This window comes from Hemiscyllium ocellatum, chromosome 17 (assembly GCF_020745735.1).
Source record: "Hemiscyllium ocellatum isolate sHemOce1 chromosome 17, sHemOce1.pat.X.cur, whole genome shotgun sequence".
In the NCBI taxonomy this organism is placed as follows: domain Eukaryota; kingdom Metazoa; phylum Chordata; class Chondrichthyes; order Orectolobiformes; family Hemiscylliidae; genus Hemiscyllium; species Hemiscyllium ocellatum.
The window spans coordinates 38,251,280-38,278,092 of NC_083417.1; the positions used below are offsets into that span (position 1 = coordinate 38,251,280).

Here is a 26,813-nt window from a genome sequence, read left to right on the forward strand (position 1 = left end):
TCTGATAAATCTCCTCTGCACCTTTTCCAATGCTTCTACATCCTTCCTGAATTATGGCAACCAGAACTGTACACAATATTCCAACTGTGACAGCACCAGCGTTTTGTATAGTTGCAGCATGATATTGCAGCTCTGGAACTCATTCCCTCTACGAATGAAACCTAACACACCATATGTCTTCTTAACAGCATTATCCATCTGGGTGGCAACTTTCAGGGATCTATGTACATAGACTCCAAGATCCCTCTGCACATCCACACTACCAAGAATCTTTCCATTGACCCAGTACTCTGCCTTCCTGTAATTCTTCCCAAAGTGCATCACCTCACATTTAGCTGCATTGAATTCCATTTGACACCTCTCAGCCCAATTCTGCAGTTTATCCAAGTCCCCCTGCAACCAGTAACATTCATCCAAGCTATCCACTACTCCACCGACTTCCGTGTTGTCTGCAAATTTACAAATCCATCCACCTATGCCTGTGTCTAAGTCATTTATAAAAGTGACAAACAGCAGTGGTCCCAAAACAGATCCTTGTGGCACACCACTTGTAACCAGACTCCAGGCTGAATATTTTCCATTAACAACCACTCACTGCCTCCTTTCAGAAAGCCAATTTCTAATCCAAACTGCTAAATCACTCTCAATTCCATGCCCATGCATTTTCTCCATCAGCCTACCATGTGGAACCTTATCAAAGGCTTTACTGATGTCCATGTATACCACGTCAACTGCCCTACCCTCATCTACATGCTTGGTCACTTTCTCAAAAAACTCAATGAGGTTCGTGAGACACAACCTGCCCTTGATGAAATCATGTTGACTATCTGAAATCAAATTATTGCTTGCTAGAGGATTATAATATAATCCTTTCCAAAACCTTTCCTCCAACAGAAGTAAGGCTCACTGGTCTATAATTACCTGCATCATCTCTTCTGTCCTTCTTGAACAAGGGCACATTTTCAATCCTCCAGTCCTCTGGTACTAAACCTGTAGACAATGACAACTCAAATATCAAAGCCAAAGGCTCTGCGATCTCCTCCCTAGCTCCCCAGAGAATCCTCGGATAAATGCTATCCGGTCCAGAGGACTTGTCTACTTTCATACTGTCTAGAATTGATAGCACCTGTTTGCAACTAACCTCGATCCTTTCTAGTCCCATATTTCGTACCTTTTTCTTCTCCTCTCCACAGGATCACGAAGTGTGCTCCTTCCATTGGGCCTCTTATCCTCTAGACACTGTCAACTACAGTTCATTGACTTATGCACATACATGTCCATGATCTAACTTGCACCAAGTTCTACTCATTCAGCAGTCTTCATTAACCTGCACAGATTTCCACTCCCAACATGTCTTGATCTTAAAAGTTTAATTTGTAAATTCTTCCTTGTCCTTCTACCTCAACTCTGTAATCTCCTCCAGCACATCATGCTGCATCCAGTCCCTGTACAGTTCCTTCTCATCCATCCATTAACAGTCACGCCAGCAGCCCTGCAAGTATTACACTCTGGAAATTCTTCAAATCCTGTATCCATCTACTTCCCTGCTGTTTTTTTTCCCCCAAAATCACCCTTAAAACTCACCCATTTAACCCTCAGTGTGTCTTTTTTGATTCACTTCCTCTTGTGTCTCTGTGGAGCACATTTGTATGTTAAAAGGGTATGAAATGCAAGTTGTTGGCACTTCTAATATAAATCAACAATGTTTTTCCCTTTACATTTTAATAAAATTAAACATTTGATAAATAAATTACTTGCAGTAAGTGGTTATTGTTATAATATATATTTGATACACATTAATGGAATGTTGGGGCGGCACGCTGGCTTGCACCGCTGCCTTACAGCTCCAGGGACCAGAGTCCGGTTCCACCCTCAGACAGCTGTCTGTGTGGAGTTGCACATTCTCTCTGTGTCTGTGTGGGTTTCCTCCAGGGGCTTCGGTTTCCTCTCTCAGTCCAAAGATGTGCTAAATTGCCAATAGTGTCCAGTGATGTGAAGTTTAGCTGGATTAACCATTGGAAATGCAGGATTACAGGGATAGGGTCAGGTGGTGGATCTGGATGAGATTCTCTTTGGAGGGTCAGTGTGAACTTCATGGGCCAAATGGCCAGCTCCCACATTTTAGGGATTCTACGATTCTAGCATTGCTTTGATTCATTTCATTGTCCTGAAATCTGAGAGGAAACTGAACTGCAAGTTTGCTTTTTAAAAATTTGACAAAGCAAGATAATAAATTCATGTTTTTATTGATACAGTTAAACATACAGGGCCACATCTCTTCCAATGAAGCCATCCTAAGGAGTCAATGTCTGCAGTTGTACCAAATACACAGCCCTGGATTTAAAGGTCAATGCTTCCTTTTCCTTTAAATTTCTTGGCAGAACGTTCACTTGATCTCAGCTGAAACTTGCTACCATAGATATAGGAAACAAAGCCATCGATTTCCACACTGAAGATACTATCTTGCTTGGGAATAACTGGGTTGCAGAAGAGGAAAAAAATAAAGTAATTAGAACACTGTATGAAGTCCAGTTGCTTCAAGTTTTTTGTTGTTATTTCAATATGCAACAACAAAAATATGCAGGAGCCACAGCTGGTGATGTTGCTGCCACAACAGAATCAATGCTTTTAAAAAATAACATTTACAATTTATATGTAAAACAGAGAATAATTGCTGAGAATGATTATAAACTGTTAACAAAAGGAATTGAAAAGCCCAAAACCAACCATTAATTTATGCTTTGCAACCCACCAATTATCCACATAAAACTTCTAATGAACTGCTTTTGACTACAATTAGCTACAAAGTTCAAAGTTTAAATTGAGTTTAGTCCCTGGAGTTCACACTTCACTGAGCACAGATGATGGAATATGACTAAGTAACGGAACTTTATCTCGCTCAGCTGTACTTTGGTTTCCTCTGCCAGAAACAGGCTGACCACAGGAAGGCAGTACATTTGTGTAACTCTGTCAGGCTTGATACCTATTTTGTCACAGCAGAACAACAGTATGAGTTTCAATAATACAGACATTTAGGATTACCTTTTACTCAGTCAGGTCTAGGTCCCTTCACAACTCAGAGGAAGGAGAAAAACAATAGATAAAAGAAGTTGTTGACTATTTCTATCACATACCATTTCAGACTGCAACAATAAATCAGCATGGATGAAGGTCAGGTTAACAGTATAAGATAATTGCTAGAATACCTTCATCCAAGAGGGAACATTAATTTACTTGGCCAAACCCAAGATCGGAAGTAGATCCGGTGATCAATTTGCTGATTATTTTTTGAAGGGTCACTGTCCTCGAAACATTAACTTTGCTTCACTCTGCACAGATGCTGCCAGACCTGTCGAGTTTCTTGAGCAATTTCTGTTTCAAATTTACAGCACACACATTTCTTTGTTTTTGTACACTAAGGGAATGAGGATAAAGTAACCTAAGGCCAGTTAACTTTGTAGAAAAGCTGGAAATAGCAAAATAAAGTACTTGTGTTTTCAGCTCATAGCTGGTCAGAAACCTTCCAGTTGCAGCTCAGTTGGCTGCACTGTCAGTTCTGATTCAAGTTCCACTCTAGAAACTAAGCATAAAAATAACCAAGGCTTACACTCCAGTCCAATGCTAAGAATGTCTGAGTTGTGGGACATGTTCTCTTTTGGAGGATATAGTAAATCAAGGCTCTATTTGGCCTACAGATGATTTGCAACTATCTATACCAAAGTGTAGGCCAATTGCACCCTCTCAAATTGGCCTATTTGTTACAGATAGTTGCAAAAGATTTGTTGGTACGAGTTTGAAAAAGTGGCAAAGACATCATCCCCAATGTCCCAGCTAAATCCGATCCCTCAAAACACAGAGGAAAAAAATTCTAATCATTTTGTGTCTGCGGGAGCTTGCTGTTTGTAAAGTTTATGCGATGTTTCCAACATTAATACTTCATATCTTTGCGAAAAGTATTTAGCTGTTATGAAAAGTACTAAGCTTAAGAATCAGAGATAATATACCACAATTCAAAACGTGGACAAATGCAAGAGTTATCTTATTCTCTTTATACTTGAGTTTTTTTGTTTGCTATGAGCCATGCTACAACTGAGCTAGATACTAATCTGTAGATGTACAGTTTCCATTGTAAAGGCTGTGAAATACACTTATCGGACAGATCCAAAATTTGCAACAGTACCTTTAAGTCTATTTTCCTTAGTAATAATCTTGAATATATGCTTCATTTCCTGCAAAATAATGCCTGTGGCCCCTACATAGGATGGACATTTGGATTTCACCACTGTAATGCAAACAGATTTTCAATATAAAAAATTAATCACACTAAAATGTTTAGCTGTTGTCTTCTTCAGGCAGACAGAATGACATGTTTAAGTTATTACTTGCTCATGTGCACTTTTAAACAAAAAAAATCAATCTAGTATTTCAGAAACTTGCTGGACCTATCTGGAAAAAAATAAAATTCAAACTTGAAGTCAAAAATTTGCTAGGTGCTGATGTGCCATAAATCAAAAGACAAAAAACTTTAAATTCCACGAGGTTTTATATAAAAATCATTTGTTCCTATTTTTGAAAACAAACTGAGATAGAGTGGTAGTTGGTTTATTAAGCGGAATGGTAACTTATTAAATAAGTCAAACTATTTTACAAAAACAAACTGCATCTGAAAATAGTTTACAAAAAAGACTTAACAATTTCTGCCTGTTATCCCTACATTCCTCTTCCCCAGGAATGGAACTACAGCGGTTGACAAAATCCTTAAGGTGGTCATGTATTCATAAGTTAAACTTGGACACTGACTGCATGATAAGCCAAAATTAAGGTTCAAAGACTTCTTGAAAATGTATCGCAGGAAATGTTTCAAGCCCACAACTGATTGGGAGATATAAACTAGGAAACAATCTTAAGCAGTGGCACTGTTTCCTCAAAGCATAAAAGAATAGAAAAAAGCAGTTAGAAAAATTGGCAGTCCCAATAAAATCAAACAATTCATATCTACATGCAGGTCTGCAGAGCCTCCACAGCCATGTTAGAATGGACAATAGATGATGTTACACATGCAAAAAATGGTGAATGCAAACTGACATCAACATCTGTGCCCACTCATTGGGAGAACAATTCACTCAACCTTACTCCAGTGCTCTTTACCTACATTCATGTGATTTCTTTTCTCTTCATGTATTTACTCAATTCCCTTTTCAGGATTACCACTGAATCTGCTTTCACCACCAATTCAGGAAATAGATTCCAGATCCTAGTGATAATTCATGATGGAGAAATGAATGAAAGGAAGTTCTGATAGGATCCGATGAAATAAAGTAGAAAGCAGTTTGTGTAAGCGGAATTACAATTCAGCAATGTGGAAGACAAATTATGCTACCTACTTATACCTTCCCAGCATTAGCTGAAGGATTCCATTCCATGGCACACACTTACAGCATTCAGTATATCTTTTGAAAAGCACACAGGAGAATTAACTTTAAAAGCAAAGACTTTATCAAAAGGGATAGGTTGCAATATTTCCTTCACCCCCTTTGACTTTCTTTTAAAGACGAGATAATGTTGATTATTTATAATACATTTTCTTCTGCTCAACACTGTCAAGACTTGCTAATAAACAGTACTTTGATAGTTATGATAATCTGCACCAAAGACAAAGAAATTAGTGACTCTTAGTAGAAGTCAGTAAAGCTGTTTGTCGTTTAAAATAGTACAGCACAAGAACAGGCTAGAAACTGTTCACAACTGCCTTAGCTTTTTCTTAGAGCAATTCAGTTAGTCTCATTCCTCCACTTTTTCCAATATCTATGGCATTTTCCTTCTCCAAGTATTTACAATTGATGAGTAGGAAAACATGCCATGAAAAAGACAAAGACATTGCAGAGAACTACAGATAGATTGAGTGAGTGGCACAAAAATCTGGTAAATGGAATATAATGTGAGAAAGTGTGAAATGTTCACTTGGGCAGGAAAAATGAGGAAGCAGAGTGTCACTTAAACAGAGAATGGCTTCAGAATTCTGAGAGACAGAGACATCTCTCTGTTCAAATGCATGAGTCACAAAAAACTAACATACAAATCAAGAAAGCTAATCGGAGATTGTACTTTATTACACGAGAAATCAGATGTAAATGTATGGATATTACGCTTCAGATATACAGGGCATTGGTGAGATCATGTCTCAAACAAGGTGTGCAGTTTTGGTCTCCTCATGTGAGGAAGGATGTAAGTGGGTTGGTGGAGATTAAGAGGAGGTTTACTAGACTGACACCTGGAATGTCTGGGTTGCCAATGATATTAGGTCAGGCTGGGCTTATTTCCACTGGAGTTTGAAGGGTGAGCGGTGACTTGATTGAAGTGCATAGATCCTGAAAATGTTGACAAAGTGGTTGTGGAAAGGATATTTTTCTTCGTGGGTCAGTCCAGAAGTAAAAGGCACCCTTTATGGGGTTGCCCTCTTTTGGAAGAAATGAGGACTTTTTTTCTTTTTATGGTATTTGAAACACGTTCAGATCAACCATAATCTTAATAAATGGTGGAGTGTGCCTAAGGGCCTAAATAGCCTCCTTCTACTTCTATTTGGTAAATTCACATTACCCAATTCTCTTTTGAGGGCTACCATTGAAGATACTTCCATTAAAATGATCTGGTAGTGCATGCCAAATCCCAAGTATTCACTGTGTAAATAAATTTTCCTCAAATCATCTTTGTTTCTATTGCTATAATAATCTCAAAATTGTACCCTCCGATTGTTGACTATCTATCGGAAGGAGTTGTCTGTACCTGCTCATTCTAAACCTGTTTTGAATATCAGTACCAAATTGCCTGTTAGGTTTTTCTTCGCTCTCAGGAGCACAGCCTCAGCTTTTCCAGTTTTACTTGACGAATTTAGCTGAGTCAAATATGTTACCTTACGCACAAAATTGCTGCATGTTCTTGGTCTTGGGATTTATCTCCCTTCCTGCAGATTTTTCACAATTTGCCAAATTAAAAGCCAAATCTAACTATATGTGCACCTGTCACAATGGCTCCATGAAAATCTGCCTTCATTAATTTGGTCTGGATCGTCTGTGTCTGCCTAAAAATATTAAAACAAAAAGGATAAAAATAAAGCAACAAGATTGGCAATTGATTACATATTAGTCAGTTGTTATTCTGTGAGATTTATCAGTAATCTGAAATGCAATAAAGCATTTATTACAATACTATATTCAGCTTAGCCAAAAATAAATGAGACCTTTTAAAAAATTATAGCTTTAAGATTTCAGGATAGAAGCGATACAAAATGATTATCAAATTCTTCCTAACTCTCTTCCATATTTGTAATAACTTCCATGGAGACTGGCCACTTTTAATTAGTCAAAATTAATTGTTATTTTATTAATGTGGCAAGTGTTACACCCACTTTGGAAACTGCAGTGATTTTCAAGCCTCACTACTCCCAGGGTTGCCAGAAAAGTTAATGTTTCAATCAAAGCACACCATGTCCCTGATTTACCTGCCATTTGGAATCAAGTTATAGAACTTAACAGTCCAGCACAGTGGAGGCCCTTGATATTTGGCCAACCTTTTATCCTACTCTAAGATCAGACTAACCTACATGCCCTTACATGTGACTATCCATGAATTGCTTAAATGTCCCTAACGTATCTGACTCTACTACCACTGCTGGCAGGGCATTCCACGCAACCACCACTCTATGTAAAGAACCAACCTCTGACATCTCCCCTAAATGTTTCTCCAATCATTTTAAATTATACTCTTGTGTGACAGCCATTTCCGTCCTGGGAAAAAGTATCTGGCTATCCACTCTATCTATGCACATCATAATCTTGTACATCTCTATCAAGTTGCCTCTCATCCTTCTTCGCTCCAACCTTTCTTCATAAGACATGCCCTCCAGTGCAGGCAGCATCCTGGTAAATCTCCTCTGCTCCCTCTCCAAATCTTCCACATCCTTCCTATATGAGGTGACCAGAACTGAACACAATATTCCAAGTATGCTCTAACCAGAGCTCGATGGAGGTGCAGCATAATGTCGCGGTTCTTAAACTCAATTCCCCCTGCCAACACGATACACCTTCTTGACAACCCTATTAACATGGGTTGCAACTTTGTGGGATCTATGGACATGGACCCCAAAGTCCCTCATTTCCTCCACACTGCCAAGAATCCTGTCTTTAACCCTGAATTCTGCATTCAAATTCAACCGTCCAAAATGAAACACTTCACTGTTCTACCTTCAATGTGTTTTGTCATATCCTCAAAGATTTCAATGAGGCTTGTGAGGCATGACCTGCCCCTTTCAAAGCCATGCTGACTATCTAATCAAACTATGGTTTTCCAAGTAATCATAAGTCCTGTCTCAGAATTCTCTCCAATATTTTACCCACCACAGACGTGAAACTGATTGGTCCGAAATTCCCAGGATTATCCCTATTCCCTTCTTGAACAAGGGAATAACATTTGCCACCCTCCAATCATCTGGCACTACTCTAGTGGACAGTGAGGATGCAAAGATCATCGCCAAAAGCATGGGAATCTCTTCCCTCACTTCCTGTAGTAACCTTGCATATATCCCGTCTGGCCCAGAGGATTTATCTATCCTTATGATTTTCAAAAGTTTCAGCACATCCTCTTTCTTAACATCAACCTGTTCAAGTATATCAGTCTGTTTTCTGCTGTCCTCAGAAACATCAAGGTCCTTCTCAGTAGTGAATATTGAAGCAAAATATTCATTAAGGACTTCCCCTACCTCTTCCGACTCCAGGTGCAAGTTCCCTCCACTATCCCTATCAGCCCTACCTGCACTCTGGCCATCCCCTTGCTCCTCATATAAGTGTAAAATGCCTTAGGTCTTTCCTTGATCCTACCTGCTAAAGCTTCTTATGCCTCCTTTAAGCTCTCCTATGTTTGTTCTTCAGTTTCTTCCTGGCTACCTTGTAACCCTCTGGAACCGGTGTCTGATCCTTGCCTTCTCAACCTTAAGTAAGCTTCCTTCTTCCTCTTGACGAGATGTTCCACATCCCTGGTCACCCACAGTTCCTTCACCCTACCATCCCATTCTTGCCTCACTGGGACAAACCTGTCCAGCGCTATCAGGAGACGCTTCCTAAACAAACTCCACATTTCTGTTGTGCATTTCCGAGAACATCTGTTCCCCATTTAAGCGCCCCAGTTCCTGCCTAATAGCATTGTAATTCCCCCCTCCCCCAATTAAATACTTGCCCATAGTGTCTGCTCCTATCCCTCTCCATAAGTATAGTAAAGGTCAGGATGTTGTGATCACTATCACCAAAATGCTCTCCTACCGAGTGAGGTGACACCTGGCCTGGTTCATTGCCATGCACAAAATCCAATATGGCCTCCCCTCTAGTCAGACTATCTACAGGTGTGTCCAGAACCCTTCTGGACACACCTGGCAAAAACTGCTAAATCCAAACTATTTGAACTAAGGAGGTTCCACTCAATATTAAGAAAGTTAGTCATTCATGGCAACAACCTTGTTACTTCGGCACTTTTCCAAAATCTGCCTCCCAATCTGCTCCTCTATTTGTCAGAAAACACTGACCATATTTCTACACTTATCAAGAACTACTCTCCACCACTGGCACTCAGTAGCCGCAGTATGTACTACCAACAAGATGCATTGCAGAAATTCACTAAAGATTCACCAAAAACCCGCTACAACATCCATCTGGAAGGATAAGGGCAGCCAATACATGGGAACACCATCACCTGCAAGTTCCCCAAGCCACTCACTATCCTGACTTGGAGAAATAGCACTATTCCCTCACTGTCACTGAGTCAAAACCTGGAATTCCTTCCCTAGTGGCATTGTGGGTTAACCCACAGCCAGCAGAATGCAACAGTTCAAGGAGGTAGCTCACCACCACCTTCTCAAGGGCAACTAGGGAAAGGCAATAAATGCTGGCCAGCCAAAGGCACCCACACCCTAAGAATTAATGAAAAAAAATTGAAGGCAATGCTTTTTAAATAAATCATAAATTAATTATTTTATTTGCAAAATAATTGAGATATATTCTTCCTGATCCAAAAACCATACAAATTAAAGTGGACATCTTGCCCCTACTTTGCTAGCCAGAAGAACAAAACAAGTACCCTTTATTACATCAATAATATGAGCAATTCATCTGGAGCAACTGGCACATTCATAGATTTAAAGCATTTTTTTAAGAGCGATATTAATTTGAGCAAGACTTTTAGATAATATTTTAAATATAAATTTTCACATTTGTTGCTTCTCAATCAAAGACTGGAGAAAATTGTGGGTGGCACGGTGACCGTGGGTGGCACGGTGGCACAGTGGTTAGCACTGCTGCCTCACAGCGCCTGAGACCCGGGTTCAATTCCCGACTCAGGCGGCAGACTGTGTGGAGTTTGCACGTTCTCCCCGTGTCAGCGTGGGTTTCCTCCGGGTGCTCCGGTTTCCTCCCACAGTCCAAAGATGTGCGGGTCAGGTGAATTGGCCATGCTAAATTGCCCATAGTGTTAGGTAAGGGGTAAATGTAGGGGTATGGGTGGGTTGCGCTTCGGCGGGTCGGTGTGGACTTGTTGGGCCGAAGGGCCTGTTTCCACACTGTAAGTCTAATCTAAAAAAAAATTAATCTATGTTCTATGAAAACACCTTTTTTGCATTTTTATCCCAAAATAATTACATCATTTTAATAATCAGTGCTTGAAATACTAATTAAACCCTTGATGGATTATTGTGAGATCACTTGGACTCCCAAACAGCTCCATCATCATTTACCCCGTGTGAGCTCAAAGAGTCTTTATGGACGGCATGCTGGCACAGAGACCCTGGTTCAATTCCCGCCTCAGGTTACTCTCTGTGTGGGGTTTGCACATTCTCCCAGTGTCTGTGCGGGTTTCCTCCGGGTGCTCCGGTTTCCTCCCACAATCCAAAAATGTGCAGGTTAGGTGAATTGGCCATGCTATATTGCCCGTAGTGTTAGGTGCAGGGGTAAATGTAGGGGAATGGGTCTGGGTGGGTTGCACTTTGGTGGGTCGGTTTGGACTTGTTGGGCCAAAGGGCCTATTTCCACACCAAGTAATCTAATCTTTCCAATTTCATGCAGGTACAATAGAAAATTTCAGTAGCCAATGACAGTGAATGTGTCCATTTTACAGTACAAATATTGTACTTACATGTCAGGTTTGAAGCCATTGCACAAGTCACGAATGTATTGTTTCCATAACTCATGCAAAGGGAGAAACAATTCATATCTGGAAAAAGAAAGAATTATATGGTTCAGTATCTTGACACCTATAAATTAACAATCTGAATCCTACCAATCCAGTAGGTAAGAATTACAAAATCACAGAAATCCTCTTGAAACAGAGGAGATGTATCTGATGTAGCTAACTCAGAGTACAAAACAAGGTTCATGACTACATTACAAAGAATTAAACTGTTACGCTTAAAAATTGAAAATAAATTACAATTCAAACAGGAATACTAATGTATTTTCTCCCAGACAACGACAAAAGGCAATGCAGAGATTAGGTTATACATATCCAGCATTTGATTAAGATAACCACAGACAACAAATCCATATGAAATCAAAAAGAAATGCTGTTGTTCACGTATTTAATACACAGATCAAGAAGCATTTTCAAAGTTCCAAGTTATAAATGAATGTCACTGTCACAACTTGGAACAGAATTTCTCTGTATAACTACCACTGATTTCTAATTAAAGTTGATTTTTAAAATTTTTAATTCTATGTGTTTTAAAAAATGAATTTTTCTACTTTCTCAACTGTATATGATCCTCAGTTTGTATAGCAGACCTGATTGTAGATCTCACCATCTGCAACAGTTCAGACTATTATCAATGGATAGAAAGCACATGTTCAACATGAGAAATGGACTTCAAGAATCTTTGTGTCCATCAGTAACCACAGCATTTTCTCAATCAATTAATGCTCTATGAAATTCAAAGCAGTAATGTTTATAGAAACTAGGAGCCAATGCACCACGAATCAATATTGCAGATATTCAAAACTTGAAGGAAATATTTCTCAGCATCAACATCACCCTCTTACCTCTGTTCTTCTGGTTTAAGTTCAAATATTCTCAACTCCCGCCTCTCTTTGGCAGACAAACATTTTGCTTTTCTCCTTTTCTGTTTCTTACGTTTCTTTAAGACATGTTCGAGAATAACAGCTTTTCTGTGTAAGTGTGTCTGAATCTGCTCAGCACTCAACCGTGGCAAACTGTTCTTGAGAAAGGCATTGACAAATGCTTCAGCCTGTTTGGATCCCTGAGGCTGTTAGAAGGAATTCAGAATTATCTGAAAGCTAAAAACAACTTTTCCTGGGGGTTGATAATTGCACCTCCCCCAAGCAAATAAAGTCTGACTTCACCAAATATTAATATTGCTCTAAAACAAAATAATTTATGCTTTAAAGTTATGAATGTAACTAAATTTTTATGAAATTATACAGTCATCACTTATTACTGTGCACATTTACATACAATTATAAGATACAAAGTATAAGGCATAATCAATAACAAAAAGAAAGAAACCAGATACATCACTCACGGTTGGCCTAGACATCAGAAGTGGCAACAACAAACACAGTCCTGTCAACCCTGCCAAATCTTCCTTACTAACATCTGGGGACTTGTGCCAACATCGGGAGAGCTATCTCACAGAGTAGTCAAACTATAGTTTGGTACAATCACATTCAGCAAATCATAAATTACAAACAATACCTCAGACAAGATCATCATCATCATCATGATCTTCCTCCTTTGGTATGTCCTGTTACATTCTCAGGAGACACCCACTGGAGGTGCAAGCTCAGTGGCATACAGTTGGTAGGAAGTTGTCAACAGTGACTCTGGATCCTTACAGCCTCATGGCATCAAGTCTAACATGAGCAAGGAAAGCTGCTGCAGTTTCTCCTGACCCTCAACTGATAAACCAGCAGTGGTGAAAACCAGTTGACAGAAGCACTGAGGTGGGCAATGGCATAGAATGTACCCTGGGAGGGGGAACCTCAATGTCAATCACCAGGTGTAAGGGATATAGCTGCTTTAAATATTATGGCTAAGAGCAGGTGAGATGCTGGGAATTTTGCAGGGAGTAACTTACCTCACATTTCTCCTGCTCAAGAAGAAATGTAATGGAATATTTTCCATTTACTTGGATGACTGCAGCTCCAACAATACTCATGACGTTTGACACCATTCAGGATAAAGTAACATGCTTGTCGGAACCCTATTCACCACCTCCAAAATTCACTCCCTCCAACACTAATGCACTGTGTAGCAATGTACACCAGCTACAAGATGCACTGCTGCAACTCTCCAATGTTCCTTTGACAGTACCTTCCATACCTGCAACTATACCACCTCGAAGAACAAAGGCAGGAAATGAATAGGAACATCATTGGACAGCACACTGAGTATCGGAGTTGGGAGGTCATGTTGTAGCTGCATAGGACATTTTTTTTTTAGACTTACAGTGTGGAAACAGGCCCTTCGGCCCAACAAGTCCACACCGACCCGCCGAAGCGAAACCCACCCATACCCTTACATTTACCCCTTACCTAACACTACGGGCAATTTAGCATGGCCAATTCACCTGACCCGCACATCTTTGGACTGTGGGAGGAAACCGGAGCACCCGGAGGAAACCCATGCAGACACGGGGAGAACGTGCAAACTCCACACAGTCAGTCGCCTGAGTTGGGAATTGAACCCGGGTCTCAGGCGCTGTGAGGCAGCAGTGCTAACCACTGTGCCACCGTGCCACCCACACGCCACTTTTGGACTACCGCGTTCAATTATCGTCTCCCTGTTATATGAAGGATGTTGTGCTGCTTGCAAGAGTTCAGAAAAGATTTACAAGGATGTTAGCAGGTTTGGAGGATTTAAGCTATAGCGAAAGGTCGAATAGGCTGGGGCTATTTTCCCTGGAATATCAGAGGCCGAGAGATGACCTTATAGATGTTTACAAAATTATGAGCGGTATGGATAGAGTGAATAACTAAGGTCTTTTCCCCAGAATGGGGGAGTCCAAAACTAGAGGGCATTGGTTTAAGATGAGAGGGGAAAGATTTAATAAGGACCTAAGGGGCAACTTTGCCATGCTAAAGGTGGGGCATGTAAGGAATCAGCTGCCAGAGGAAATGGTGGAGGTTGGTGCAAACAACATTTAAAAGACATCTGGATGGGTATATGAATAGGAAGCGTTTAGAGGGACATGGGCCAAATGCTGGCAAATGGAACTTGATTTATTTAGGATACCTGGTCGGCATGGACGAATTGAACTGAAGGATCAGGTTCCGTGCTGTACAACTCTAAGACTCTATCACCACTTGCAACTTCCTCGCCAAGTCACACACCATCTGCGAAATCCCTAATGTGCATCTTGGGTCATACGTATACTTTCTGACTATCTTCAAACTGGAAGGTAGTGACTGTTGTGCTCAACCTCTCATCGTGCTGTCCTCAGCACTGACAACACAGAAACACCAGAGGGCAGCAGTGACTACAAAGTAGAATATACCTGAATGTCCAAATGAGCTGTCTCTTTCGCTGAAATCGTCCTGTAAATGACATCTTCAACAGGGAAACAAAAACCTTCAGTTAAACTGGGTAAAAAGATGGCAACAAGAACAAAAAAAAAGCCTATTAAATCATGCTAAAACACCATTATTTTAAAGTGAAATATAAATTTGCATTTATTCTGCTAATCAAAAATATTCTGATGGGATCTTTGACAAATGTGATTTGTGACGCAGAAACCGATTTTAAAAAAAAACTTAATGAAGCTGCAAAGCAAAACTATACTTCCCATTAAGATCAGAGGCAGAACAACTTCATGAAATTCATGGATAAAACAACGAATCTGCTGGGTATTTTCATTCCCTTCAAACCCGGAGTTCTTCCAAGTTAAGATGCTTAACTCTGCACAGACCAGAGGCTGAACCTGCTTTGACTATTTGACTTGATGCCACAATGGGCTCCAAGCACACTAGTTATCAGGAAAGTTTTATGGTACTTCTGAGAAGGATTTGTGACATCTTTTGGTACTAAAGCCTGGCTAAAGTAACATATTTTTCTGCTAAAGACCATAAGGTCTCTTTCCATGCTATATGCATCTATGACTTCTTCAGGAATCTTTTCTTTTGTAGATGGGGCTAGGGAAAGAAAAGGAGAAAAGTAAACCCTGATTTAAAACCATGGCAACATCTTTGCCCAGTTGCATGCTTTCTAAAACAAAAAGATTTTAATGTGCATTTTTCCAAAATCGATTTAACATATTAATAGAAATATCCCATACAATTTAGGTGATACTGGATTTACTTGTAGGCCCTGTATTTGACTGCTCCTTGTACAAGCCTCTTTAAAAAGTTTTCATTTCAGTCATCTGCCAAATAGGACATGTACTTGTTTTGCTGAAGCTGTACAATTTGCACAACACATCAAGTCCAGCGACACTCAAAGCATGACAAACAACTTCTGAAACGCTCTGTTGGACACTGAGCAAATCAAAAATCAATTCAGAGCTAAGCAGAGTAATATAAAGCCTAATTTTATTGCCTAACCAATTTGACATTGAACAAAAAGTGTAAAGCACTAATTACAAAAATAATTCCAGAATTAATTGGTGTTTTATCAGGATTTCATTTCCATTGATCCCTGACTGGACAGAGCTGACTCCCAATTGTATTATTCCCACATCAGCACATTTTCTGGCCTTGTTCTCCAAGGTAAAAGTAAGCATTTTAAGAACTTGAGATTTTCTTGAAAAGTTTATTAGACCAGTCAGAGCTAAGCAGTTTATTTAGAACACCATAAAGCAACAAGTGGGACACTTATTAGAACTAAATAATAGGTAATGTGTGATGCAGATGTCACTTTTAGCAGCCAACTTTAAAGAATTGTAAGGGACAAAATAATTAAAATGTACATTTGGATGCATTCATGAGTTTAAGTATTGATATTTTCAAATCCCAATCAAAATCACAGAAATTCTGTTTTGAGTAGGCAGAAAGACAACACAAACAAAATAAATGAATAGCTTATGCAAAATGAAAAGTCTGGTCATGAAAACAAGCTTTTTTTTACATATTAAATCACATAAACATACAGCCTACAGAAAATGCCTCAAATCCAATATCCCTTTTCAAATGAGCACAGAGGAATCACCATCACATTGCTATGGAAGAAAACCTCAAAACCATTACTCTTGTATCCAACAAGACCTTTGGCAGAATAAATAGATTTGGTGGTAGTGGAGAAATCTTGATAGAACTGTTTGCTTGATATTTTCAGCTCTGGAAAGGAGAAGCATGTCCGCTTGATTAAATTGCTCAACATTTTCTTCATTTTGATTACATAGAAACAGGTTTTAGTTGACTATTCACTTTAATTTCATTCGAAGATTAAAATTCTCACCAACTGCAGATTTACGAAGTTCAGGCCATACAATACTAGCTGATTGTTTTCTAAATAAACATGATACCACATGCATTGCCTCCAAAAGCACTATAAGCACTGAAAATTCATTAATATTTACTTGTACTTAACTTAAAACAAATGTCAGTTTGCCCCAAATATACAAAATGATGGTGTATTATAAAATGATAGTAAACTGTTGTCCACCTGCACAATCCAATGAAAATAAGACAAATTCCTCAATACTACTTCTTGCTGTGTCACCTTAATTACCATTGTGCATTGGATTATTAAATCATAGTGTTTCCAATTGCTGTGAAAGCACACGTTGCTGTGAAATGAGAACCTTTACTTTACAACAGAATTAATTGCCATAGTTCAGTGAACACCCACTCACCACTAACAGAACCAACATGATGCTTTACTTGAAAGGAGAACAAAGTGTGGGTTAGTGATTTCTTCCTATACCAGCTCAGAACAATCTTTCTTATTAGTGGAAGAATGATTCAGTCACAAAACCAAAGCTCCCAAATGAGAAGGCTTATTTATTGACTGAGAACACTTAAAAGATATATACATAAATGCATGATAGCTGAAAATGTGTTGCTGGTTAAAGCACAGCAGGTTAGGCAGCATCCAAGGAACAGGAAATTCGACGTTTCGGGCCAGAGCCCTTCACCAGGAATCATAAATGCATGATAGTAAATGACAGCTGTTATGTGGACTTAGTGTTTTAAAAGGTTATTCTATTTACAAACACATGACTTGGAGTTATACAGCACGGAAACAGACCCTTTGGTCCAACTCATCCATGCCCACCAGATATCCTAAATTGATCTAGTCCTGCTTGCCAGCATTTGGCCTATATCCCTCTAAACCCTTTCCATTTATGTACCAATCCAGGTGCCTCTTAAATTTGTAATTGTACCAGCCTCCATCACTTCCTCTGACAGATCATTCCATATATGCATCACCCTCTGCGTGAGAAAGTTGCTTCTCAGGTCTTTTTGAAGTCTTTCCCCACTCATCTCAAACCTATGCCTTTAGTTTTGTACTCGCCTGGGGAAAAAAGACCTTAGCTATTCACCCTATCATGCCCCTCATGATTTTATAAACCTTGATACACTCCGGGGAAAAGAGCCCCAGCCTATTCAGCCTCGCCCTTTAGCTCAAATCCTACAATTCTGGCCACGATTTGGAGATGCCGGTGTTGGACTGGGGTGTACAAAAAGTTAAAAATCACAACACCAGGTTATAGTCCAACAGGTTTAATTGGAAGCACACTAGCTTTCGGAGCGAAGCTCCTTCATCAGGTGGTAGTGGAGGGCTCGATCGTAACACAGAATTTATAGCAAAACTTTGCAGTGTGATGTAACTGAAATTATACATTGAAAAATTGATTGTCTGTTAAGCCTTTCATCTGTTAGAATACAATGGTAGTTTCACTTCTTTCATGTGTAAATCACAAAACCTTTTTTTTAAAGTTACATTCTTGGGTTAGCTGTTAACAATGGTGACAGCTAGACAATATGTTGAAGGTGTTGGCCCCCTGTGTTCTGTGTATGCCACGATGTTTCGATTGATTCTAATCTAAAAAGTGAGATAACAGAGTTTTACATAAATTCATGCAGTTTTTGAGCTCAGAGGACTTCGGGACAGGCAGCAGAGGAATCCGGGACATTCAGCCTCGGACCTTCGGGTGACCATCCTCCAAGGTGGACTTCGGGACAGGCAGCAGAGGAAAGTGGCCGAGCAGAGGCTGATAGCTAAGTTCGGTACCCATAGGGAGGGCCTCAACTGGGACCTTGGGTTCACGTCACATTACAGGTGATCACCATTGCACTACACACACACACACTCTCAGATATACATGGACACAGGTACACACAGACACCCACACACACATGCACCCCCTCACAGACTTAAGACACTCTGCACTCACTACACAAACACACACACAACTCCCAACTAGACAGACACACACTCACAGACAAAGACCCATATGCATACATATTTTGTTGGGTGAATCTGTACTTGCAGAATTACATTGCACTTTCCTCAAAAACTGCATACATTCATGTAGAACTCTGAGCTCAAAAACTGCATGAATTTATGTAAAACTCTGTTATCTCACTTTTTAGATTAGAATCAATCTGAACATCAGGTCATAGACAGAGAACACAGGGGGCTAACATCTTCAACATATTGTCTAGCTGTCACCATTGTTAACAGCTAACCCAAGAGTGCAACTTTTAAAAAAAGGTTTTGTGATTTACACATGAAAGAAGTGAAACTATCACTGTATTCTAACAGATGAAAGGCTGAACAGACAATCAATTTTTCAATGTATAATTTCAGTTACATCACATTGCAAATTTTTGTTATAAATTCTGTGTTACGATTGAGTCCTCCACTATCACCTGATGAAGGAGTGTCGCTCCGAAAGCTAGTGTGCTTCCAGTTAAACCTGTTAAGACTATAATCTGGTGTTGTGTGATTTTTAACTTTGTACAATTCTGGCAACATCGTTGCAAATCTTGTTTGAACTCTTTGAAGTTTAACAGCATCATTCCTAAAGATGGGAGACCAGAATTGAACACTGCATTCCAAAGGTGGCCTCACAAATGACCTATACAGCTGGAACATGACCTTTCAACTCCTATACTCAAGGCCCTGACCAATAAAGGCAAGCATACCAAACTAATGATAAACACAACATAGATTTTGTAAAAGAAAAAGTATAGCATAAATGGAGATTCTAGAGAAAGACACAAATTTAAAGATGATTTTGAAGTGTAATCAAGTGATCCTGTATTTCCTTGCTGAATCTAATTATTTTTGTTCTGAACATCCATGACTAATTCTGTGATGTTATAGCTAAAAGGGTAGGGGGTGAAGATCTTAATGGATATTGGGATGTTTTGGGCAGTTTGTCTGTCATGGTGATAAGCTTCCTTTCCTTGAGCTGATTTTGTGTAATTTCCTGATCCACATTTTTGAAATGCATGAGATCAACCAAGCAGGAATGTTAGATTTGCTCCTGTGCGCAGTGACTTGATATTTTTTGTGAAGGAGACCATTCGTGTCCCATCGTGTCTGCACCGGTTTGCTGAGCATTTTGACTTAGTGCCAAACTTCTGTCTTTTCCCAAGAACCCTGCATGTTATTTCTAATGAAATAATCATTCGATGTCTTCAAGTGACTCAACTGAACCTGTTTCCACTACACTTTCAGGCAATAAATTCCAAAGCCAGACCAACCGCAGTGTGTAAAAATGATTTTTCACCTCGTTTTTTTCCTTCCTTTGGAAAACCCTTTAATATTTGTTTGCTTCTGGACCATGATCCATTGACCCACAGGAAGTTTCTCCCAATCTACTCCATCAAGACCCCTCATAATTTTGAAAATTTCTATCAAATCTCCCTTCAGTCATCTCCACTTTCCTCCTAAGTGCAGTTTCTCATTCTTGGGAACATTTTTGTCAACTTCATCTGTTCTCTCTCCAATGTATTCATATGCCTGCTAAAGTATAATACCCAGAACTGCATACAATACTCCACTGAGGTCTAACTGCTGTCCTACATAAACACTCAGCATTTCCCTCCTTTCTCATGTACCCTATGCCCAATTAATATAACTCAGTATAGTGTATGCTTTATTTACAGCTGTCTACCTGTCCTACCACCTTTAATGACTTATATACATACAGTTCCATGTCTCTGTGCTCCTTCACACTCTTTAGAATGTTACCCTTTACTTTGTATGGTCTCTCCATGGTCTTTAATAAAGTGCATCAGCTCTCACTTCACCACATTGATCTTGGTATGCTGTTCATTTCACACTACCAACATCCTTCTAAAGTTCTACACGGTTTTCCTCACAGCATGCTTAAAAGTTTTCTGTCAGCTGCTAATTTTGAAATTATGCAGAAGTGAATACTGGTGCTGGAGATTAGAGTCAAGAGTGTGGTACTGGAAAGCACAGCAGGTCAGGCAGCATCCAAGGAGCAGGAAAATCGACATTTCGGGCAAAAGCCCTTCATCAGGAATGAGGCTTTGAGCCTCAGGAGTGGAGAGATAAATGGGAGAGGGAAGGTAGCTGAGAGTGTAATAGGTGGCGCCGATGCAGTGATCGATGTAGCGGCGGAAGAGGTGGGGAGTGGTGCCGGTGTAACTATGGAAGATGGACTGTTCTATGGAGCCGACAAAGAGACAGACATAGCTGGGAACCCATACAGGTGCCCATGGCTATCGTTCTCGTCTGGAGGAAGTGGGAGGATTCAAAGGAGAAATTGTTGAGGGTGAGGACCAGTTCAGCCAAACGAATAAGAGTGTCAGTGGTAGGGTATTAGTGGGAATGTCGGGAGAGGAAGAAGCAGAAGGCCTGAAGGACCTGGTTATGGCAGATGGAGGTGTGTAGGGACTCTATGTCCATTGTGGTGATGAGGCATTCAGGACCAAGAAACAAGTGGAGCGCATGGGTAGTATCCTGCATGTATGTGGGAGTTCCTGGACCAGGGGGAATAGGACAGTATCGGGGGTGGGGGGCGCAGGAGCATGCTAAGACAATGGGTTGGCTGGGGTAGTCAGGCTAGTGGATCTTGGGAAGGAGGTAGAATCGGGTGGTGCGGGGCTTCCGAACTCTGAGGTTCAAAGCTGTGGGTAGGAGATCTCCTGAGGTGATGAAGTTGTGTATGGTCTGGGAGATGATGGTTTGGTGATGGGGGTCGGGGTGATGGTCAAGGGGGCGGTAGGAGGCGTTGTCTTCAAGTTCGCACCTGGCTTCAGGGGTGTAGAGGTCAACGTGCCAAACTACGACTGCACCCCCATCGTCTACTGGTTTGATGAGGAGGTTGAGGTTGGAGCAAAGGGAGTGGAGGGTTGCGCATTGTGAGAGAGAGGTTGGAGTGGGGGAGGTTGGTGAACAGGTTGAGGCGGTGAAAGTCTCAATGGCAGTTGGAAATGAAGAGGTCGAGAGTGGGTAACAGACTGGCACGGGGTGTCCAAGTGGATGGGGTATGTTGAAGGCGGGTGAAGGGGTCCTTGGAGGGTGGACGGCAGTCTCGATTGAAAAAGTGAGCCCGGTGGCAGAGGAAGAAGTGCTCGATGCCACAATGTGTATTGAATTCGTTGAAGCGTGAATGGAGGGGAATGAAGGTCAGGCCTTTGCTGAGGACTGATCATTCATCCTCAGTGAGGGAGAGGTCTTGGGTGGTGTTGGGAGGGGGGGCGGTGAGGAAAAGAGAAAAGAGGTGGGGTGGATGGTGAAAACTCAGCATGGCTGGCACCTAGGAGTTTTGAAACTATCCCCTCCATACCAAGTTCTAGATCATTTACATATCCAAACTCCAAAACCTAGGACTCTGCTCTCCCCTCTGCAGCTGGACTCTAGACTTTCTGAACCTCAGGCTTAAAACAGTAAGGATAGGTGACATCTTGTCCACAATAATCCTCAACACCAATGCCCTGCAAGACTGCACTCTCAGCCCTTTAGTATACTCCTTACACACTCATGAATGTGTGGCCAATTTTGCTGTAACTCCATTTACACATGTGTTGATGACACCAATGTGATGGGTCAGATCTTAAACAATGATGAGGTAGATTACAGAAAAGAGATAGAAAGCTCAGTGGCATGATGTAAAGACAACAACCTCTCCCTTCATGTCAGCAAAGCAAAATATAATCAACTTCAGGAAAGAGTGGCAGACATCCCATCTCTCTCAATGGTGCTGAGGTAGAGATTGTTGAGAGCTTCTAGTTCCTGGGAGTAAATAGCACCAACAGCCCTGTACTGGTCCATCCCTGTTCATACTGTGGTCAAGAAAGCACATCAATGCCTCTACTTCCTCAGAAGGCTAACGAAATTTGACATGTCCACAATGATTCTAATCAGTTTTTATAGATGCATCCTAGAACATAGAACATTATTGCACAGTACAGGCGTTTTGGCCCTCCATGTTGCGCCAACCAGACTATCTGGAGCTTGATATGGCAACTGTTCTGCCCAAGACTACAAGAAATTACAGAGAACTGTGAACGTAGCCCAATCCATTAGACAAATCAATATTCCATTTATTTACTCCGTTTATATTTCCTGTGACCTTGGAAAAGCAACTAACATAATCCAAGACCTCTCCCACCTCTTCCATTGGGCAGAAGATACAGAAGTTTTAAAACACGTACCAACAAATTCAAGGACAGCTTCTTCCCTGCTGTTGAAATTTTTGAATGGACCTCTTATGTTACATTTCATTTTTACCTGCATTTTCTCTGTGGGTGTAACATGACATTCTGCATTTTATTCTATTACACTGATGTACTTATGCAAGGTATAATTTGCCTGTATAGCACATAAATACTTTCTCTCTATCCCGATATATATGACAATAATAAATCAAATCAAAATACATCAGGAAAAGCACTTGTCCCAATTCCTACCCTTGGAGAACTCCCTTTTACAAACTTGCCTCCAGCCAAAACAGAAAGCAGCTACTAATCATTACTCTCTTTTCCTTGCAGTCAAACACATTTACATCTACAATGCCACTGTCCCTTTTGCTCCATGACCTAGAATTTTCCTCAAGTCTGGCAGGACTGAGTTGGCACAGTGCAATGTATTTTGAACATCTTTTGGAAGTCTATGTATACCACATCAACATTTTTGTCCTCATCAACCTTCGCTTTTATCTCTCTGGCAAATTTTCCCTTATTAAGTCCAGGTGATTCTTCTGAATTAAACCAAATTTTTCCACGTAACAACTCACTTATCCCCAAGCATCATGGCTTCTTGGATTCCCTGTCACAAGAAGCTGCAGCTTTTCAGTGCCATTCAAATTGATACTGACTATAGTACAGGCAGACAAACCTTTATCCGAAATCCGAAAAGCTCAGAAGTCCGAAGGTTATTTTGTGAAGTTTTTTTCTCATGAACAAGGTTGTTCGGCATGCAAACAGTTAAGCCAAGTCCACACCCAATCGATACGTGTCACTCAGATAACATGTGGGTGTGGCCAGCACTGGCAGGCCTCACTTTTATTTCAGGGCCCATTTTACTCACAGTAAGTCTTCTTTGGAAAGATTTTTAAAACTTTCACCAAACTGCCACTTATTCTGAAATTCGAAAAATTGTGAATTCCGAAAACCAGCTAGTCCCAAGTATTGCGGATAAAGGATTGTGCACCTGTAGTAACTTTCCTTATTCCACTTTCCACCATTATATGCTTCACCTTTATAATATCAAAATGTGTGCTGAAGAAAGATGGAAAAACAGTCCACTTTCATCCATGTTAAAAATGTCTCTTGGTACATATCTGTTCAAGACATGGACAAGACCATATCCTTTCTGCCATAAACGCCACACTCTCACTGCTTACCGTCTAGAGGACAAATGCTGTGCTTCACCTTGAATCGGTTCAACCATCCATTACAGGTGAACGTCATGTGCCCTGCTTTATCAGGGTGACTCCATTTTCCTTTGGGATCAGGCTAGAGATGGGAACATTCTCTGCTCGAGCTTACTTGAATCATGTTAGCAAAACTTGTTGGATAAGGAACCGTTCTCACTTTCTTCCTTGCTGGAGAGAATGCCTGTGTGGCGTATTGTGCCAAGGTATTTATCTTGTGTTTCAGAATGATGGCCAAATTTGATGGCAAAATCTCCTACTTCTTTGGGTTGTCTAAATTCTATTTCGTGCCATGATTTTCCACTTGCTGCAGCAACTTCACCTTCGTTCCAATCAACAACACCTAACATTGGTTTCACCATATCCAAATGCTTTGTGTGTTCTTTCACAGCAAGATCTTGGTGTAAAATCATGGCTTGCTCAGTGTTGCATGATTTTGTGCTTGTGGTATAACTGTGCTGATTGGTTAGCAAGCTGCCTACCAAATCACTTGTTATGACTTGCACATATATCGCCACTCCTTTGGTGTCACTAGATCAAAACCTTGACACCAGCAGAGTGGTGGGTAATACCGACACCAAACAGACTGCAGTAGTACATTAAGATAAATCATGCCAACTTCTCAAGGCAAATTGGAACAGGGAAGAAATGCTGTTCCACCCCGCAATCCACACATCTCATGAATCACTTTTGTTTTCAGAAATGAGAAATTTACAGAAATTTGGCTAATTTGGAATTATTAGCAAGGAATTTTCAATTTATCATGAGCATTATCACATTATTATTCCTATTTTGTAATTCTGCAAATGGGAACTGTTGAAAGTGAGGACTGTAGATGTTGGAGATCAGAGTTGAAGAGTGTGGTACTAGAAAAGCAAAGCCAGTCAGGGAGCAGGAGATGATTCCTGATGAAAGGCTTACGCTTGAAACATCGATGGTCCTGCTCCTCTGATACTACTTGACCGGATGTGCTTCTCCTGTACCACAGTCTTCGACAATAGGAACTGTTAGCTACTTTGACAGAACCAGAAGTTGGTGACATCCAAACACGATACATTGCACTGTAATTTGAAACAATCACAATGTGAAACAGTAGCAAAATCACTGAGAAAAGGAACAGAGGAATACAGAATAAACCATAAACACTGGAGAAAACATTAAACACATACCCGACTGACAGATCACAGAGGTGTAGCAGAACCAAATCACAAGTACACCTTAGGAAGGATATATTGACCTTGGAGCAAATACAATTTAGGTTTGAATGATAGCTGGACTTCAGGGGTTGAGATTATTCAAATTAGGTCAAATTTCTCTAGAATTTAAGATTAATTGGTGGGGGGGGGGGGGGTCAAGTGTCACTGGACTCAAAATGTTAACTTTGATTCTCCTGCCACAGATGCTATTAGATGTGTTGAGTTTCTCCATCAATTTCAGCTTTTTTTTGCTTCAATTTCAAGCATTGACAATTCTTTATTTCCTTTAAGGTTAAGGGGTGATCTGATCAAGGTCTTCAAGATATTAACAGGAAAAGACAGAATAAAGATAAACTGTTTCCAATAGTTGCTGTTTCTAGAACTGGGGGCGTAATTTGACAATTAGGGCTAAACCACTCAGGTGAGATATTAGGAAACACTTCTACATACAAAAGTGTGGTAGCAGTTTCAAACTCTCTTCCACAAATATCAGTTGATGTTAGTTCATTAATTTTAAATGAGGTGTATAAATTCTTGAAAAGCAAAGGTTTTAAGGGATTTTTGACAAAGATAGGTATATGGAGAGAAAGCAGAATTAATACTTTCATTCCACAGATGCTGCCAAACATGCTGAGTTTCTCCAGCAATTGCTGGTTTTAGGCCACAGATCAGCCATGATCTCAGTAAGTGGCAGAACAGGCTCGAGGGGCTGAATAGCTCACTTCTGTTCCTCTGAATTAAAGACGGAGTTTTAAAATCAATTTACAGCAAGCCAGTTAAGCTGAATGGGGAGATGAGCATGCAGGAAAGACACAGATATTAACTCTTTGCTAAATGAAGTTGTGGAGAGTGTCTTCAAAGTAAAAGGAATTTCAGAGATTTAGCAGGGGTATAAGGTATAAAGATTGGGACAAACAGATGTGTTGGAGACAGTAGAAAACAATGGGTCAGAAATGAGAATGAAGCTTAAACCAGGGTTGTAAAATTCACCACTTTTGGACTAGGTGTCATATACCTAGGAAAATTCCAGAGTCATAGACACGTATTACAGTAGGTGAAACCAAACATGGCTTTAAATACTAATTATTCTGGAAGAAATGTACAAGACCTACTGTTTGAAAAAAGATAAAAGCACTGGTTACAATCTGATACAGCTGAATGTAGTGTTGAGTCCAGAGACTAAATTAAATAATTAGATTTGTCACATGCAATTGAATGAGTGCAGCAAAAAGTTTGCAATGTCATTGCTTACGGCTTTAATTGAGAAATAGGCAGCTGGAGATTATAGGAACTACCAGAGGGGTGGAGGGAATCCAGAGGCAGAAAAAGCTGGCTGCTAGCAGTGTGTATGAAAAATGAAGCTGTGCCTATGAAGTCCATCAATGAGGATGAGAAGGGCTTTGCTAACTGAAATTTATTCTCTATGAACATTGGACCTGTTTATGAAGTTTGAATGAGTCCGTTCACCAATATCTATGTCACATGGAAAAATATATATAAACAGGAGATTAAATTTAAAAAAAATCAATGTCACACTGGGACAAGTGGGGCCAGTGACCAGGAACTCTCTGCAGCTCAGTGACTCTGCGCCTTTCCTAACGGTCGGAAATGCCGATATTTTAAAAAGCCAGCGGCTGAGGTGAGGAGGGGAGTAGGAACTTGGTTAGTGCTGCAGACCCGGAGCTTTCCGCGACCAACCCACAGAATCCCACCAACACGGCGGAGAGTTAACGACTTACTGCTCATGGCGCGGCGTGATGACGTTCACTCCC

The 26,813-nt window shown here is 40.4% G+C and overlaps 1 protein-coding gene across 2 annotated transcripts; it reads right to left on the reverse strand.

The window, feature by feature from the left end:
- Nucleotides 1-2,227: 2,227 nt before the first annotated feature.
- On the reverse strand, nucleotides 2,228-26,813 carry pop4 (POP4 homolog, ribonuclease P/MRP subunit). Of its 2 annotated transcripts, XM_060837682.1 has the most exons (7): nucleotides 26,781-26,813; nucleotides 14,546-14,598; nucleotides 12,072-12,295; nucleotides 11,173-11,250; nucleotides 7,017-7,078; nucleotides 4,181-4,282; nucleotides 2,228-2,477 (listed from the first exon to the last, which is right to left on the reverse strand). In XM_060837682.1, the coding sequence occupies exons 1-7, from the start codon at nucleotides 26,785-26,787 to the stop codon at nucleotides 2,341-2,343; spliced, it is 663 nt and encodes a 220-aa protein (XP_060693665.1). In that variant the 5' UTR covers nucleotides 26,788-26,813; the 3' UTR covers nucleotides 2,228-2,340. The 2 variants fall into 2 exon arrangements, with proteins under 2 accessions (XP_060693665.1, XP_060693666.1); XM_060837683.1 differs by lacking the exon at nucleotides 4,181-4,282.